General features: G+C 45.8%; 1 protein-coding gene across 2 annotated transcripts in view; it reads left to right on the forward strand.

Annotated features, from left to right (window-relative positions):
* NR3C2 (nuclear receptor subfamily 3 group C member 2) overlaps window positions 1-19,818 on the forward strand; it is a gene marked incomplete at both ends in the record, with an annotated part of 287,239 nt that overhangs the window by 261,321 nt on the left and 6,100 nt on the right. For both annotated transcript variants that reach the window (XM_084246418.1, XM_084246419.1), the window contains one exon: window positions 3,480-3,637. In XM_084246418.1, coding sequence (XP_084102544.1) covers window positions 3,480-3,637 — 158 coding nt within the window. The remainder of the gene's footprint in view (window positions 1-3,479; window positions 3,638-19,818) is intronic.

Here is a 19,818-nt window from a genome sequence, read left to right on the forward strand (position 1 = left end):
CCCAGCCCTCCTCACCGGCGCAGGGATTGCACTGGGGAGAGGGACAGTGGTCCGCGGAGTCATTTGGGACAGTGAGGCAAGAGGAGATGTGACTTCCAGCCGAGAGGGTCTGAGAGGAGCAGGACCGAGCAGAATCAAGTATAACACGAGCAAGGAGCGGGGGTGACAGTGGATTCCAGTCAGCTCCACAGGGCTTTGTACCTCCCAGTGGAGGAAGTGCTTTTTCCATCCATTGTGTAATTTAGTGCTTAAAAAGAGAATGGACAGGCCTACTTGAAAGTTGCCCAAATAGAGTCACTTTGGCACCCGCTCGGTGTCCTCTGTGAGGTAGGACTCAGGCCCAGGACTCTGGACATCAGGGAGCAGGGGCACAAGGGGTGGAGGGGCAGGCTGGGGGCACGGCAGCGGCAGGAGAGGGATGCACAGGCAGATTCTGGACTCCAGCAGAGGCGGCAAACCCGCAGCCTGGCCGGGCAGGGCCTGCATTCACAGCTGTGTTTTGTTTGGCCTGTTTGGGTTTTCTAGGTTGCTCTTGGCCTCACCTCTTGTTTTATGTTCATGGAGCTGGATTGCCCGGAGCCAGGCATGTTCTCTCCAGTTTGCCACAGGCCCCGCCACTCCCTACTACAACACGCAGCCCCATCTCCCATTGTCTGGCGTGGACAACCTCTCGGCTGCAGGGCCCCAGCAGTGGACTCTGTCTCCCTGCTGCCCACATCCTCAAGGCTTCTGGCGTTCCCGTGGATCCTTGCCAGAGCATAGGTTTAGAAATACAGGCTTTAAATCCAGTGATGGTGACTATTCCCCTTTTCTGGTGGTGTCATTAACTAGTACTGGCTAGCAGGATGTTAAAGAAAGAAAAGAAAAAATTAGATGGGTGATAGAATTTAAATGAAACATTTTTTCCTCAAAATGCCTATGACACTAATTCTATCTAAATTTTGACTCCTCAATCTTAATTAGTGTCTCATCCTTTTACCTCCATTTAATCAGTGAGTCTATAATCGATTCTGATAACATTTTGAAGCTTCCTGAATTAATTTATTAGCCTCCAAGTAGCTCAAGGCTTTCCATTCTAATTTGTGTAGAGGCAGGAACAGCAGCATAAAAAGGCAGGAAAACATAAGTAAGGAATGTTGTGAATCATTGAAACTGCAGACTTTAGCAAGCGTATTTTGCTAATCGATGATAAAAAGGCTCCTCATGTAGAATGTTCAACTGCACACCCGCCGGCCACTGTGTCACCGATGGTTTTCAGCACTGACATGTCTATGTGCTTACAGAGGAGAGCGGATGAACTTCCCCCCTGTTGTCTCTTTGCTCTTCCCCAACCCATAGACGTTGGACGATTTCCAGCAGCCCTGCTGCATTTAATAAGTAAATCAGAAAATCTGGGCACATCTCCAAAAATTAAGGTTTTGCTTAAGTTCTCTTTATTTGTGGGTTTGTTTCAACTTCTAAAAAATCTGGCTGGGAAATTAGTACAATATACTGCAGCTACAGCAGTAAAATACAGGTACTTTTTAACACAGGTTGTTCACAACTTTGAGAATTTTTGAAATATTTTGGTCATCTTGAGAAATAGGAAGGTCTTTGGTTAGTCTCAATAGAGGGACCCGATTGCACTGACCTCCTGTGGAAATTTAGATAATTTTCTAAGGTCTAGGATGACATCCATAAGTATCTGTATTGAAAAACTAAAAGTTAACTCCATAAAATTTTATAACTTAAAAATGAGAATGTTCATCCACCACTAGGCATTTGATGTCTGCTTTTTACTTAAACTCTCGGTTTCTTTCAGAAAGTTTTAGGTTGACATTAAAATGTTGGTCGAAAGTAAATGTAAAATTTTACTACTAACACTCTGGTTACCGTCAGCCTTATATTTGATTTTCATACTTTTAAAACAAAGGTTTAATTTTAAACAAAGAAATTGTTACAGCCTGGTGGTGTTTAACTCTCAATATTTGAAATCACATTGTGACAGCTTCTGGGTTCTCTGCACTTGCTGATAGGAATTTACCCCCCTCCCCTCCAAGATAGACTTTGATGAGCCACAAATGTCAAGTCTCAACAATTTAAACTCAAGTAGAAGATTATTAACAGAATACTTGCAGCTAATTTGCAAGCTGATCTGTCTCTTTATATAGGACAGCAGGGTTTATTTGGAAACAGTGGGTATTCCTGGCTTCCCTGGTGGCACAGAATACTTAGAAAATGTGCTTAACCATTCCAAAGTGTTGATGACCCGAGTAAATTATTATCTGTACCAGTTCTCATAAATTAGCGAATGCGAGGAATGAAGAAGTAAAAGTAAGAGCCGCTTCCAATTCTGCATGTTAATATCACAAGATGAATTCTCATTAGGTCTTCCATTTCTAAAAATAGAGTTCTAAGTGGCTTTAGTTTTCAAAGTTCAAGCGTAAACATAGCTATTTATTGGCTGCAGGAAGAAGAAAAGAAGCGTGTGAGTTGATTTTCAGAAGGTTGTCTTCGGCGTAAGCTCTGCGCTGTACCTTCCAGAAGGCAGGCACAGGCCCCCTCTGTCCACAAAGTACCTTCACGTGTGTCCTGGGGAAAAGCAGCTCCTTTGCACAGGTCACAGAAGCACTCAGTAAGCTTCTAAGTCCTGAATCCCAAAATACTCTGTGTGAAAGTTTTTAAATTTCAGTATAAACTCATCACAGCATGAAAGAAGAAAACACAATCCTTCATTTTTTTCTACCATATCAAAGAGTAAGATGAAGGTGTTAGATTTTGCTGGTGGGCAGAGCCTCCATTGCATTCGCCCGTTGCACACACAAACCAGTGCTCAGCCCCACTGAGGCTGGGGGTGGGGAGGGCACATGACAGCACCTCCAGGCTCATGTGACCCTAAAGCACAGAGAATCGAAGTGGTGCTTTGCATGTACCTCTTCTTTCCTTGGCAGACAGCCAGTTTCTGTCTTTGATATTTGAACTTGAATATGAAGGTGTTGCCTTTTAATTCTAGTCCCAGCTAGGACTGTGGGCTCTTGCAGTTGTGCTGGAAAATCAAAGCATAGTTTCCTACCTCTGAGGTATTGACAAGCCAGGATTCATAAGGCGCTGTGATGACAGGCCACAAGGCAATGTGGTGTTGTGGTTAACAGACAGGCTTTGGAAACAGAAAGACCTAGGTTTACAAACCCCTTCTGTGCCACCCACTTACTTTGTCCTTGGGCAAGAGTATAAACCTGCAGTCTCTACTTTCCTCATCTACGAAAAGAGAATAATACGTTGGTTATGTCATAACAGGCTCACGTATGCAAAGTATATGTACAGGCACCAGTTTGCCAGTGGATAATTCTCTATTAACTCATCAGAGACTCAGTGCCAATGTGGTTTGAGCCTCACAACCTCAAAAGAAGTTGCTAACCTAAACTGCATCAACCTAAACTGCCAAGATGCTAAAGCTGTTTTCCATCCTGGGAATTTACATGCGCATGTTCCTTCAACAGTTCCAAAGGATGGCCTCAAGTGCCAGGCTGCATTTGAAGAAATGAGGACAAATTACATCAAAGAACTGAGGAAGATGGTCACCAAGTCTCCCAACAATTCTGGGCAGAGCTGGCAGAGGTTCTACCAACTGACCAAGCTGCTGGACTCCATGCATGACGTAAGTAGCACCCCTGGGTGCCTGTTAAATCAACACTCACACACCACTGACCAAACAAAACCAGAGAGTTGAAAAGAAGGGGGTGAATTCTCCGTCGGACAGCGATGAGAGGTAAGAACTGATTAGGAAGGAAATTCTCCTTCAGGTCACAGGTCACCTTTGAAACAGACCTCGTTGAAAGGCCGGGGTGTGGCTCTTGTCCTTTCTGAGCAGGGTCAGAGAAATGCACCCCGCCAAGGAGAAGGCCTGGGCCCCGGGCAGGGAAGGCCCCAGATCTGCTACAGGTGTCAGGTCGAGTTTCACATCTCTGCTGCAATTTAGGGGATGCTGCTGAATGAAAATGTTTGCTTTAGCATTGCATAAATAGTGTCCGTCTTCGACAGCGGCTCATCTAATAACCCAATCTTTCACAAACATTATTAGTGGTCCAGGGCCAACGTGGGTCCTCTCAGTCTTGGCCAAATTTTGAATCCTATATTCATCCTTCTTCACGGGGGTTGCCTTTCTTGTCTTGGGTAAATATAGAAAGTAAATTCTGAGCTGGCTTCTCATCGAGTCAGTTGTGGAGGGCATTGGAGGGGTTGTAGTTTCTACCCAAGAGTGATCCGGGTGACGGGCTGTTGTCAGGACAATGCTCTTCTCGTCACACTTTGCAAGCAGCGCCTCCAGGTCCGCCTCAAAATACATGGTGACACTTTGATGCTTTCTGTGGGAAAATGTGTTGCCCAAGTTCAGCCCAGAGGATTTGTTTGAGAAATTCTTTTTTTTTTTTTTTTTTTTTTGGTATTTCTCTCTTGTAAAGGAAAACACGGACAGCCCGGTGACCCATCCTGGGTGGCCACACCAGGGGCGGGGCGGTTTCCACCTCTGGGGGTTTGTCTGTGCTGGTGGGATGGGATGGGCCACGTCTGTGGGTGATGGAGAAAACAGCATAGCTTCCAGCACGTGCACTGAAGACCGCGGTGCCCTTCAGCTTGACCTTGGCTTTCTTGCGCTTTTTGTGTGATGGAAGCTTAACTCCCTTGCGAGTTGAGCGGTAGTGGCCTGAAGAGCATGATTTAGTGGAAAGTCTTAGGAATAAGATTTGATGGCAAACAAGATGGGGGACACAGCAGACTGGTCCCCACGACCGCAGGCACTTAGAGCATCCCAGACTGTGATGCAGTTGGCATCACCACACGTGACCAGAGGCGACATAGTAGAAGCAGTTTGCATGGGGCAGAAGTCAGAGCGTGTTTTCTATGATTTTCAGGGTGTCCCTTCCTTAAGCGGAGCAGCAGGGTGGAGATTCCGAGGCCACCCCAATCCCTGTGTAAACCATCCTCTGAGTGTCTTTTCGGTTTTCTTTTCATCAAGCTATAACGGATGCACAGTAAATGGAATGTATTTAAAGTGTCCACTTGGAGAACTTTGACACACACATCTACACAACCAGCAACTCATCTGTCCCTCACCCCTAAAGTTTCCTTGGGCCCCTTTTAGCCTTTCCTGCTCCCTCCTGACCCCCGGTTGCTTTCTCTATCCCTTTCTGACACTGTCGATGGTGACATAGACTCTGGCTTTTCAGACCAGCGGAATTGTGCAGATGCCACCCTTTTTGGCCTGGCCTCCTGACTTTGCATGACTCTCTTTTGAGAGCCCTCCACGCCGGCGCGCGTATCCCAGCTCCCTCCTCTCTGTTGCTGAGTAGCACCCATTGCATGGGTGGCCCACGTTCCGGCAGTCCCGACACCTGTGGTGGGCATCTGGGTTGGTTCCAGGTTGGAGGCTACGAATGCCCGATTCGTCCTTACGTGGGTGAACGCCTGATTCCTAGGGTAGCTGTGGTTTTATTTTCCACGAGGCTGCCAGCGTTTCCCCAAGGACTCATACAAGCATACGTTTGCGTGAAAAGCATGAGAGTTTAGACAGACCCACATCTGGTGACACTGGGTATGGCTGATCTTTCTAGATTTAACCGTTCTAATAACCCCGGCTTTCATCTGCTGGCCCCTCGGGATTAATGGTCTATTCGTGTGCTTTTTTGCCATTTTTACAGCATCTTGGCAAAGAATCTGTTCTTTTCTGAACTTGGAGTGCTTGTTTTTCGCTCATTGTGCAGTTTCAAGGGTTCATTCTCTATTCTAGATACAAATTCTTAGTCAGGTACAGGATTTGCAAGTGTTTCTCCCAGACAGTGCCTTATCTTTTCATTCTCTTAACAGTGTCTTTTGAAGAGCAGGGCTTTTCAAGTTTAATAAAACCCAATTGATTTTTTTCCTTTTGTGAATCACGTCTTCCTCATTGTATCCGTGAAAGCCTCATCTAAACCAATGTCACCAACCTTTCCCTGTGTTGCCTTCTAGAAATCAGTTTTTCACGGAAAGGGAGTGTATCGAAAAGCGTTTGTTCATCTCTTGTTTTCCTGAGCATTTATGATGGTTTCTGGTGGACAGTAAATCCATTCCATCTTACTCCACCTTGACAGAAAGGGGAACATTTTGGGGGGAATCGATGGAATCCTTTTCATTTTAAAATCTTTATTTGCCATCATCAGAAATATTTGATCTTAGAAGTAGCCTCACACAGGCATCTCGAATGCTCTATTTATATTCCTATTCCAGACAGAACATTGAAAAATGCATTGTAAGTCTAGAGGGACCTTTCTAGCATTCACGCTTACTCAGACTTGAGACTGCCTACAGCTTTTTCATTAAAGTAAATTAGTGAATCAACATTTGTAGAATCTTCTTCCAGGGAACAAAGCGCTCCACAGCGCCTGCTCAGAGCCTGGCGCTGGTCACCTTGTGGGGAAGGAGCATTTGTTCCGAAAGCCCCTGGAAATAAACCTGTGGGTGCACAATGATGTTCTCCTTAAATGCTGTGCCCAGTACGCCGCCATGCAGGGCACAGCAGTGCCAAGATGAGTAAGAGGAACATTCTCTGAGAGAACTGTCAGGTATTTGGTCACCATCTTGAATGAATCATCAACCCTGAACATCAGCTTTCCCCAAATTACTCTTCAAGAAAGCAGCTGTGGCCGGGCTCCCCGACATGGCTGTGTTTTTGCTTGTACCTGTGCGTCGTGCGTGAAGCGCGCAGATCCCCTTCTCCAGAGAGACTCGGCAACTCAGAGTCATTTCCTCGCGATTACTGGGGCGGCAGTTCCCTAGATTGAAGCAGCGCGTTTCTAATGAATTTATGGGCAACTTCTGTGCATCTGTAGAAACTGAGGACTATTTATGTTATGATCAGTGTGCGGAGCCGCTAGTAAATCCTGAGTGATGACATGAACAGTATTTCTTACAGGCAAGATTTGCCCTTTTTCTATTCAGTCCTTTCCAGTCATACATTGTAATGCACTTTACTTCAGAATAGACGCTTAGCACAACGGAGCCCTCGCCTAGCAGCACTGGCCACGCTGCAGAGGCTGCAAATGTGACCCGGACCTGCCCTCAAATGCCTTAGATTCCAGGGAGGTGGCTGGTGCATAAAGCAAAGTGACAGGTGCCAAACGTACTCACTGGGGCTAGGGGACCTTTGAGAGCACACGTGTGCACCTCCATTCATTGTCATTCATTCGTTCATCCACGTCCACAAGCCCCTGCTGTGGTCCAGGAGAACACCCTCCTCAGGACCCCGCTTGTCCGCCCCAGGAGGCCATGCATCTCATCCAGTGAATACTCTGGTGCCTCGGCACGCCAGCCGAGCAGGAGGGGGAGCCCGAAGCCTGGTCCCTGGAGCTCTCAGTCTGCCCAGGGCACCCAGCTCCGCTCACAGCCCTGCAGGGCAGTGTGCTGAGACTCCTGGCGAGGGCTGCGCACCGTGAGCTGTCAGCTCACTGACAGAGCCAGCTGGGCCGGGTAGGGGCCCTGGGGCTTCCTGGGGTGTCAGAAAGTCTTTACTTAAAGGAAGAGGGGGCAGAGGCCAGCCGCAATCTGTTAGTCTGGAATCCTCTGGAATCTCTGCCCAGGGCTCCCGATACCACCCTTGTGATGAGGTGGGCCTCGGAGGTTGTGCCTTCTCTTTGGAGGTCAGAAAACTATTATCTAGGAACATTAAGGCAGCTGCAGCCCTGTCCAAACTCCTTGGGCTCTTCCCTGGCATCTTCTGGAAGAGCTTCTGTGAGGGGCAGGGGACTTCGTGGAAGGTGGGCAGCGAAGCAGGTGTTTTCAACATGTCCCAACACAAGATGGAGACTCTGCCTGAACAGGGGCTGAGCAGGCGCCATTTGGAGGCTCCTGTTTCTGCGGGTGATGGTGAAAGTGGGGTCAGAACCTGCCCAGGCCCTGGGCTGGCACTGGCCTGTCGCTCGGCTGGCCTCTGTGTGGCTGGGCACTCCTCTGAGGGACCCGTGGTGGCATCTGGCTTCCTGTCGCTGCACAGGAAATGGCTCTTCCCTAGCAGGGCTCTGGGCCCAAGGCTTCCCTTGGGGGTGTGTGGTGAGGACAGGTCCCTGGCCACGCAGCACACGCTTCCCTGCACTCAGCAACTGCCAATTCCTTGGCACAGCAACCCAAAGAAGAGAGGTGTCTCAGGCAGTCACGATGGTTAATACACTGTCTTGAGAGTCTCACCACTCATTTAATTAGTGGGTGCTTTTGTGTCCAGGCCATGGTGGTGGCAGTTTCCACTCTGATGGCACCATAGGTGGTTTGGAGCGAGGTCCATACCTATTTTAAGCAGTGTGGCTGCCTCCTCCGGTGCTCCCCTGCCGCCCGCCCCCACAACACGCTGCGCAAGCCACTGACTTTCACAATCGATTTTGTTCTGTGTCTATTTCCGGTTGGTGTCACCCTAGAAAGAAGTTCTGAGGCCAAAACAGGAGCCCACCATGGGAAGGTGACTGCTGGGGACGACAGAAGAGCCTGGCCAGGGCGGAGGCTGGGGCTGCTCCCCCTGTATCTCAGGCTCTTCGTGCGTCTTACCACCCTCGGTCTCCCCATCTGTAAAGTGGGAATATTGCTCCTTATTGGGCATTTTGAGAAGTGAGTGAAGTACCACAGGCACTGAGGCCTCCACCACACGACCAGCTCCGAGTAGATGTGGGCCCTCTGGTCCGCCTTTTCCCAGATGTCTGAGTCCCCAAGAGCCTCCATCAGCATTTTTAGCTACTTTTGAGCACAGAAACGCCCAGCAGGTGCATGGCATGCGTGTTCCAGCACAGAGAGTGTTTGCTGCAGACGCCGGCAGGTGATGAGGTGGTCTTCAGGCGGATGGGGGTCAGTGAGGATGGGGGTCAGTGAGGATGGGGGTCAGTGAGGATGGGGGTCAGTGAGGATGCGTGTCAGTGAACTGAAAACCCAGCTGATGGTAAAGACAGGCCACACTGCCGCAGTCGGGGGGGAGAACTTTCCCTTATGTCCTGTGTCACTTCAGGCGGCCGTTCAATGAGCTGACTTGGTTCTCTACCTGTGATAATGCGTGCATTGCCGGCCATACTGTGTGTGAGTGCGTGTGTGCATGCGTGTGCATGCGTGTGTGAGAGAGAGAGAGAGTGAGATCCAGATTCAAAGCCACATTCTATCTCACTGAGCAAAACTACTTAACAGAATTCCTAGCAGTGTTCTTCTGCCTTCTTTGACAAGGCCATGACTAAGAACGATTCTAAATAAAGGCAGATTTGTTTATCTCAGAGCCAGCGAACTGAGCAGAGCCTTGTATCTCCCAGGGCACTGGAGGGAGGAAAGGATGCTCCTCCCCAAAAAAGAAATCTTCCTAAGGGGGTAGATGGAAAAGAACCCAGAGTACACTGATAATTGACGTGGTGGGTCTTGCTCTGCACCCAGTCAGTGTAACCAGCGGGAGGGGCCAGGATGAATGACCTGCAGGGTCGCTCTGCGTGCCCAGCTGGCAGCGGCTGGCGTGTGCATGTGCACATTTCCCAGTGAAATTTGCAGGGGAGAGCGAGTTCCCAGTGCAGTGCCCTGGGCGAACTGTGCCCCTGACTGCTTATTTTCATTTCAAACATTTGTGGGGTTTGTGTAGTTGAAAAGAATGTGTCCAGTCTATTTTAAACATGGGGGACGTGGGGGGAAAAAACAGGTCAAGAGTCTGTTAGGCCAAGATGCATAGACGGGGAGGTGGAGGTCACGTGGTGACCTCGAGGAAGGGAGAATTTTGTTGCCTCCAGGAGGCTCGAGGCTCGGAGAGGACTGGAGGGCAGGCAGATGGGGAAGAGGAAGCGCACTGTGAGCCACGCTAAGGAAGCTGCTGGGGGATTTCAGTGCCTTTGCAGAGAACCTAGAGCTGCTCCCTCCAAGGCAGGCTGTTTACGTTGAGATTAATTAAAAGTAAAACGCGCAGTTGCGCTGTGGTCGCACGAGCCCGATTCAAGTGTCGGTAGCTGCGTGGGGCCGCCCCAGGGCACATCTCACCGGCAGGAGAGGGGAGCCAGGGCCGGCTGAGGTGCTGGCATCCAGGTACGACCTGGGGGGCTGAGGTAGAGCAGGGCTGGGGGGTGGTGCTCAGAGCTGGGATTGGCAGTGCCGTCATGATGGAAAGGAGGTGGGGGCTGAGCTGGGAGGGAGCAGCTCTTAGATGACCCCCAGGATCCAGTGGGAAGAGCCCGACCTGGTGGCACCAGCACGGAGTAGGAGACCCAGGGGGGAGCTGGTGGGGGAAGAGGTCCTGGATTTGAGTGCCCTCCGCTCTGCCGGGTCCACCCCACAGGGGCTCTGGAAGTGCAGGAAGGGGGTGCCGACGCAGACTTGGGGGCTCAGTGAGTGGGTGTCCACCAAGCCTGGGAGAAGAGGGCCTCTCCCGGCACGGCGAAGTGAGAAGAAAGCAGAGAACTAAACCCGGAGGAGAAAATGGCCAGTGGGCCAGCGGCCGGGAGGCGCCTGCGGAGAGCACGCAGGGAAGCCGCTGTGAAGCGAGAGGAGCAGCAAGAGGGACACAGGGGCCAGCTAGGAAAGTGTCCCCCACTGTGCAAAATGAGGGGTCAGAGAGCAGGAGCTGCAGAAAGGTCGGGGCACATGCTCTGAAGACTGTTCAGTAGCTTAGCAACAGGAGACTGTCGGGATAAAAGCTGGTCGATCCCGCTGCGTGGACGCTCTGGGTTTCCAAGAACGGGATCCGCCGCCGCGGAGCACCACGGAGCAAGAGGTCAGTAGAAATGGTCGCAGGACTGCCGGGGCACACGTGTCAGCGGGCACACTGGATGTGAAGGAGGAAAGGCAGTGCTTGTGCTTATGGGATTAAGTGCTGGACAGAAATGACAGTAACGAGCAAAAAATGATCCTTGCAAATGACCCCAGGTGAACTATATCCCCGACAGGATCCAGGTCTGGGTCATTCTGTATTAGTGCAAGGTTTATTACATACTGTGTGTGTGTGTGTGTGTGTATACTACACGCATATGTGTGTGCTACCTACAGATACGGAGATGTGGACACAGCGCAGGGAGATATCCAGGTGTGCAGACATGGTCCCGTGCGGGCGTGTGACTAGGTCAGGACAGACACAGAATTTGGCATCGAAGGCAGCCAAGAAGCCTCCGAGCTCATCTTGCATCCCAGCTCGTGATGGTATTAGTGACGCTGGACCCAGGTCCTTTCTCACCCAGCGCTTTTGCATCACACTCGTTATCATGACGGTGAATTTCCACTTGCAGCCACGGAACTTTGTCCTCATTGTTTTTTCTGGGTTGGGCGTGGCTTTCTGTGACTAAAGGTAAAATCTGGGTTATTTCTTGACCTCTTTGGGAAAGATTGGTTTGAAACATTCACATAGTTTCAGTGGTTAATGTTCACACTATTAAAAGCAGTGCTTTCAGCTGCTGGTCCATAACCAGGTAAATAGCCTTAGGGGTGGTTGGATTAGATTTTAGGGAAATGAGGGGAAATTCAAATTAGGAGTTTTGTTATTCATTTTTGAAATTGTAAAATGCAGACAGAAAAATGCATGACTTTAACCGTCACATCAAGTAAATTTACATGCTCGCACATCCAGTCTCTAGAATCTTCATCTGGCAAAACTGAATTTCCAGACCTTTTTCACAGCGTGCGGTTGCCCCCCCCCCCCCAACACCACCACCATTCACTGTCTCTGTGACTCTGACTGCTCAGGTGTGTGAACGTAGAACTTATGCAGTATTTGTCTTGTTGACACTGGTTTATTTCACATAGGGGAAGGACCTTCAGGTTCATCCGTGTTGTCACGTATGTCGGAATTTCCTTCCACATATATAGCACATTTTGTTTTATCCATTTATCTGTCAGTGGGCACTTAGGTTGCTTATATCTCTTAACTGTGGGAGCAGCGCTGCTTGGAATACAGGTGTACGGTTTGTCTCTGAGACCCTTTTTTTCCATTCTTTGGGCGTATCCCTAGAGGTAGATTGCATGCTGGATCATACGGTCATATATTTCTAGTTTAACCTTTTCAGGAACCACCAAAAGTTTTTCCCCCACAGTTTTTTTGGTGTTCCCACAATCAGGACACAGAGTTTCCAGTTTCTCTACATCCTTTCGAACTTGTTATTCATTGTTGTTGTTGTTTCTGATAGCAGTCGCCCTCCTGGGTGTTAACATGATCTCTCATTGTGGGTTTGATTTGCATTTTCCGAGGATTAGTGAGGTTGTACACCTTTTCGTGTGCTTATTGCCACTAGTTTCTTAGAGAACTGTCTATCCTAGCCCATTACCCATTTTTTAAGTTATTTTGCCATTGTTGAGTTGCAGGAATTCTTTATATACTGTGGCTATGAACCCCTTATTCAGATGCTTGATTTGCAGATATTTTCATGGGCTTTGTTTTGGTGTCAGCATCTTTCTCTTATGAGCATATAATGATGATAATAGTCTGTTGCTTTAAATCCTGGACTGGCAAAATTAAAAGTTGTGTGTGATCCCAATTTATTTAAAGGGAGGGAGCCTTTCTTAGGATTAGAACTCTCTTGACTTCATTACTAATTGAAATTAATAAGGTGCCTGTCCATGGAATGTAAGTCATTGTTCACTGCTAGTTTTGAAATTTTGTTAAGTGAACAACTTTCATAAAAATTCTGGGGAAAAACTAGGGCCTTCTGTGCATTTCACCACCACCTGAATCTACAAGATTTGTGATGCTGGAGGGTGAACTTGCTGGAAGAAACAAAATATCAGGTAGAACTACTGCAAGTCTGGTCCTAGAAGCCCTTCTCAGAGAAAAATCACATCTAAATCTAACCTGACACACAGGAAGCTCTTCTTAATCTGATATACATCTAGGGAAGATGCTGGAAAACTGCCTCATTGTCTAACACCTGTGTCAATATATCCCTCCTTCTTATGCAGCCTAAATCCCTCTTCTTATGATATAAAATAACTATATAATACCTGGGATTTACTTAGTGCCTTTCTTCCTAAGTCCTGTCATTAAATCCTTCTAATATCTCCATGAGACAAGGAGGAGTAAATATTACTATTTACACTTAATCACCTCACCGTAAGTCCTTTCTCTCTAAGAAGTGAATAATAGCAATATTTACTCATATTTTCACCCTTTTTAGGGAGAAAAGAATTAAGACAGTGATTAAGTGCATTTTCCCAGGTTCACAAGTGAGGCGGGGCCCCAGGGCAGGAGCGGTGGAGAGAAGTGGCACCTGTGGGAGAGGCTGGTTGCAGAGCCAGCCCCTCCCCACCCTGACTGCGCCAGCATGGCGCCCCTGGTGGAGGGGTCCGGGGCATGACATAAGGCTCTTCTGCCACCATCTTGAAATTCTTAGCAAACTTCAAATAAGAGACCATGCATTTCCATGTGCATTCATTGGCAGCCCATCCTGGGCATAGTATAATCTACTTAAAATCATGGTGACTAGAGGAGCTGATGAGCGTGAAGAGCAATTTGCAACACCAGCACACTGTGCAGATGTGTCTTGGGAAGAAGGTGGCAGGGGTGGGACAGCCAGACAGCTAAAGTGGAGGAGGAATAGAATGGAAGGACACGAGATGCATCCATACACTGCAAAGGAGCCTTAAACTTAAGCTTCATGGGACACACCAAGAGGGAAGACTTGCTGCATGTGGGAGATGTTGTGAAGCAAGAGGAAAGAGGACAATAATGATCAGTGCCATGATTTTAACTGACTGAGATTTAAAAGGGTAGGAAGATGCTGGCTGAGCAATTTTTTTTTTTTTTTGATCAAGGTCATGGTTCAGGGGCCCAGAAAATGTGTCTGGTTACAGTGCACATAGGCAATCCTCGTTATTTACAGATTCTGTATTTACAAATGCGCCTGCTAGATCAAATGTATTTATAGCCTCCCAATCAATACTTGAGCACTTTCACACTCATTCACAGACAGACACATAGAGCAGCAAAATATTTGCGTCATCCAACATGATGTTTCCAGCTGGGGTCAAACAAGGTGATGGGCTGCCTTCTTTCTCAGCTCTCACACTGCAAATATGCATCCTTGGCCATCCTCGGTGGAATGCTGGCTGTTTTTATATTTTTATATTTTTATTGGTGACTTTGTTGTTAAAATGGTCCCCCAAATGTAGTGCTCATGAAGTGTCTAGTGTTCCTAAGTGCGAGAAGGCTGTGGTGTGCCTTATGGAGAAAGTGTGTCTGCTAAGCTTCCTGTAGAGTTTGTAATGCTGTTGCCCATGCGTTCAGTGGTAAGAAATCAGCAATGAATGTTAACAAGGCGCCATTATACAGAAACCCACATAATTATGTCCTGATCGTTTGATAAGAATGTTGTGACCAGTAGCTTGTGGGACTCTAGCCCTGGATTCCCCTACGAGCAAAGGGTTCAGTATCTGCTCAGGCCCTGTTCCCAGTGGCTTTATGGAACCAGCCGCCATGGATAGTGAGTCAGCTGTAAATGTATGACACCTACAAGGACTATAGGTTCGAAGAGAATGACTCTAAGGAACAGTCAAATAAAAGGAAGACCCAAGAGATGGTGTATCTCCATTTTAATGACAAATTCTGAAGCATTTCCTAATAGGTTCAGGGAATCTATAGACATACTGTTTGGAAGGCCAGGTCTAGGTACCGCCATATTTGATTTCACACTGTCTTTTTCCACAGTTCATTACTTCCGAAGTCAGGAAACATTTTATGCTTGATTTATACATTTTAGCAAACAACCAAAACCTGTTCCCCATATACTGTTCACCTTGTCACAGGCCTCGGCTCTGCCATTGGGGATGGAAGCAGCCATCGGCATCTAAGTGACAGAGCATGGCTATGTCCCAATAAAACCATTCCTTTTAATTCCCACATCAAAAACTATTACTTTGGACATTTTTTTGACCATTGAAAACTTTTGTAATTTTTTTCCATTTTTAAAATAGTTATTAGGCCAGATTTGGCCTGCACGCCATAGTTTGCCAGCCCCCCCAAACCCCCTTCATTCACTAGCACCACAGGGACAAGGAAATAAATGCAACCACCTTTTCCCTACTGAATTCAAGGCTGCTGCCCCTGACCTGCTGGGGGGGCCCCCATTCCTTGGTGTTTCTTTTCTTTCGGAGGCTGAGACAAGGATTTAAGTTTCAAATCTTGATTTAACCCGATATTAAAGTTAGTAACTTATAAACATGAATTGGTGTAGATTTTTACATTGCTCAGTTTAGTGTACATTTGCAAGAAGGATCTAGAAAATATTGAAAACAAAATTAGGAAAAGTTCATACTTCTATATACAGTAACATGCCAATGCGTTTCAAATACAACCCTTTCATTAGAATTCCTTTTTTCAGCAATGTTCTAATTATCCCTTTATCTTTAAGCTCTACTTTCTCCTTTTCCATTGTGTCATTTTTCTTTGTGTTTTTTACACGTACAATAGACTTTATTCACAAGGAGGCGGAGCTGCGATCTGGAACAGGCTGGTAATACAAGGAAACTTAAGCGGGGGGGAAATTAAATAAATTTAAGTACAAAAAAAATTAGAAGGAAATTGAACCCATCTTGCTTAGCACAGCATCCAAATAACCTATTTGGAAGGTTTAATACTCATCACTGACCAGAATCAATGACTAGTGTTGAATTTATTATAAAAATGGTAATGAGGGACAAGTTAATGTGACATCAGATAACAATCAAGTGCTAATTTCCGGGACCAGGCGTGAGTTTTCAGAAATACCCTTGGTTTTTTTTGCGATGGTGTACAACGCCCACTTCCACCCCAGCAGCCTGTCCACTCCTGGACTGCGGGTCTGGCAGGCCTCCCAAGTGAGCACACTGGACCCAGCCCTGGGGGGCCACGGGGCAACCCTCCCTCAGGAACCAGGCAGCCTCGCCTCAATGGACCAAGTGACAGGGTCGAACCCCCTGCCTGGAGGGCCCTGGCTTTGCTTACCCTCATGGGAGGGCTCCCCACATGCTGAGCTCCCATCAGAGCCAGCAGACCAAGGAGGCTCGTGTCCTGCTGCAGGGACACACTGAAGCCAAGTGGCCCCTGTCCCTGCCTGGCCCTGAGCAGAGGACTGCAGTCTCTTAAAAAGGGGAGTCAGTAAGACCCCCTTCCAGAGGGCAGCTTGACGTCAGAGCTAACACAGAGCCCGAAACCTCCCGTTAGTTATCCAGATGGCTCCCCGGCCTAACTTAGCTGGATGCACTGAACTTGCTCCCTGTTAAACTTTTGACCAAGAAGTGCCTTTTGCTGTGCATTGAAAAACCAGCCTTTTTAGATAGTTTACTGACAGTATCTTCTTTATTGCAGTGTAATTGACATGGTGTAAGTTTAAGATATACAACATGTTGATTTATACTTTAAAAAACGATACATGGATATACTGTAGTACCACTACATAGGGTTAACACACCTTTTTTGGTCACATGATGTGTGTCCGGTGGTGGGAACAATTCAAATTTAGCCTTAGCAACGGTGAGGTTTACAGCATTGTGTACATCAGATCTCCAGGATGTATTTACCTACTGATTGCAAATTTTTCCCTTAAATATCTCCCCACTTCTACCATCCTCCGAGGCCCTGGTAACCACCATCTTGGTCTCTGTCTCTGTGAATTAGGCTGTTTCAGACTCCACCTGTGGGACTTGTCTCTCCCTACCTGACTCAAGGTCCACCTAGGTTGTCACCAGTCACAGGGTGGGATTTCCTTTCTCAAGGTCAAATAATACACCATTGTGTTTGTGTATAAGGCATCTTCTCTGATGGGCGCTTAGGCTGCTGCCTTATCACAGCTATTGTAACCAACGCTGCACTGAACACAGAGTGCAGATATTTCTTCAGTATCCTCTTTCCATTTCCTCTAGAGAGAGGCCCATGGCTGGATCATATGGTGTTCTATTTTTAATTTTTTGAGGAACTTCCCTGCTGTTTTCCATGCATAGTGGCTTAACCAATTTGCATGCCCACTAACAGTGTGCCAACTGTTGCACTTTCTCCATGTAGCTGCCAACGCTTATCTCTTCTTGATGACATCCTACCAGGTACGAAGTGATACTTCATTATGGTTTTGATTTGCATTTCCCTTATCACTAGTGATGCTGGCTGTTTTTTCAGGTACCTGTAGGCCATTTGGATATCTTTATTGGAAATATTTCTGTCTAGCTTCTCTACACACTTGTTAATCAGATTGCTTGTTTTTGTGTTAGTGAACTGCATAAATTCTTAATAGTTTACAAATATTTTCTCCCAGCCTGTAGGCTGCCTTTCCAATTTCTGTGTGTGCTGTGCTGTTCTTTTAGTTTGACATAGTCTTGTTCATTGATTTTTGTTGTGTTCTGGTGTCATTGCCAAGACCAATGTCAAGAAGCTTCTTTCCTGTACTTTCTAATTAGTATCCATTCTGAGTTACTTGCATGAGTCGTGTGAAACAGGGGTTCCAGCTCAGTTTTCTTTATGTGGTTATCAAGTTTTCCCAACACCATTTGTTGACGAGATTATCACCCTTTCCCTATTCTTAGCTATCTTATCTAAGATGACCTTAAATGTAAGGAAAGATTTCTGAGCTTTCTATTCTGTTCCAAAAGTCTGTCTGGTTTTTTTGTTGTTGTTGTTGTTGAGGTCACATCGGTTTATAATGTTCTGTAAATTTCAGATGCACATTATAATTCCACATCTGTACACTTGACCCATCACCGGATATACAATCGACCCTTCCCCCTGGTAATCATCAATCTGTTCTATTCTTTGTTTCTTAGAGTTTGTTTTGTTTATTCTTTTTAAATTCCACTGACAAATATATTTGTCTTTCTCCATCTGACTCTGTTAACTTAGCAGAATACCCTCAAGGTCCATCCCTATTATCATAAATAGCAAGACTTCATTCTTCTTTTATGTCTGAGTAGCCCAGACAGTGAGACTCTACTGTGCTATATATATCACAGCAGCCTTGTTCATGCCCCAACAGCACTTTTAAGTAGTTTTCATATCATTGCTATTGTAAATGATTCTGTCATTAAAATATACATCTTCAAATTAGTATTTTCATACTCTTTGCAAAAATCTCCAGGGTGGACTAGCTGCATCAGATGGTATTGGTACTCTTAATTTTTGGAGAAATTTCCACACAGTTCTCCATAGTGGCTATTCTAATTTACATTCCCACCAACAGTGAATGAGTTCCCTTTCTCTGCATCCTCTACCCATACTTGTTATTTCCTGTCTTTCATATAATAGTCATTGTAATTTCCGTAGTGATTATTGATGTTGAATGTCTTATGTGTTGTCTATATGTCGTCTTTGGAGAAATATCTATTCAGGTCCTCTGCCTACTTTTTAATCACAATTTTGTTGTTGAGTTCTGCGTTCTTTATAGATTTTGGGTATTTACCACTTATTGGAAATATGATTTGCTAGTATCTGTCACCATTCAGGCAGTTGCCTTTTTGTTGTGATGATGGTTTCATCTACTATACAGAACTGTTTTAGTTTGATGTAGTCCCCATTTGTTTACTTTTGCTCCCCTTGCCTTGCCATTGGAGTCAACTCCACAACAGCTTCATTAAGCCCAATGTCAAGGAGCTTATTGCCTATATGCTTTTTTCTAGCTATTTTATAGATTTAGAATCTCTGTATGTGATGCAAGACAGTAGCACTATCTGTTGAAGAAACTCTTTTCCCATTGAGCGTTCATGGCTATCAACTGACTTTACTTGAGTGTATTGTTATGCCAGGACCATATTCTTCTAAGCGTGAGGCTTCCGCCTTTGTTTTGTTTTTCTGTGAAAAATGCTTTAGAATTTTGCTATTTACTTGTTCAAATTGATTTGTCCAAGACTGTTTTGGTAGGTTCTAGAAATTTACCAATACAGTCTTGGACAAATCAATTTGAACAAGTAAATAGCAGAATTGCTGGTCTATATTTTTTTAAAGAAATATGTAGTTTCTTATTATCCTTTGTATTTCTGACTGGAGTCATTTGAGTCTATCTAAAAAAGGTTTGTTTATTTGAAAAACCAGCTCGTAGACTAGATCAATGAACTGTTTCCACTCTGATCTTTGTTATTTCTCTAGTTCCTTGAAGTACAAAGATAGATTGTTCATTAGAGAGCTTTTAAATTTTTTATTGCCATGAAATTACATAACCTTTTATTATACCCAATATTTCCTTAATATAGTTAGGCAGTCTAATATTGGCTGTAAATATATTTACAATTGTTATATCTTCTTGATTAATTGGTCCCTTTATATAGTGGCCTTTGTCTTGTTACACTTTTGGCTTAAAGCTTACTTTGATATAAATATAGCTAATACTTTGTCTTCCACTTGCATGGCTAGCTTTCTGCATCCCCTTCATGTCCAGCCTATGTGCATCCTTAAAGATGAAGTGAGTCTCTTGTAGAGTGACTGAAAGAATAAAAATAATAATGCCCAACTCTGTATCTTTCAGTTCATTAACTCAAGCATTTACATAGTTATTACTGATATGTAAGGACTTATTAATGTCATTTTTAATCATTGTTTTTACCGTGAGGCATACATAAGACATCTCGTAGAAAAAACATTTCAATTTTAAGCTAATAGCAACTTAACTTTGATCATCTATACTCCTTATACCCCCTTTTATATTTCTGATGTCATGATTGACTGCTTTTGTGGTGCGTTCATTAGACATTACAGTAGCTACACTTTTTATGTTGTGTACACTTGTATGTTTTCATGTCACTGATCAGTGTCTTTCATTTCAACATAAACTTTAGCACTTCTTGCAAGGCTGGTCTAGTGGTGATGAACTCCATCGCTTTTTCATGTCTAGAGAAGCAGTTTTCCTGCATCTCTGGAGGATAATTTTGTCA

Source organism: Talpa europaea, assembly GCF_964194135.1.
Source record: "Talpa europaea genome assembly, chromosome: 10".
Classification (NCBI taxonomy): Eukaryota; Metazoa; Chordata; class Mammalia; order Eulipotyphla; family Talpidae; genus Talpa; species Talpa europaea.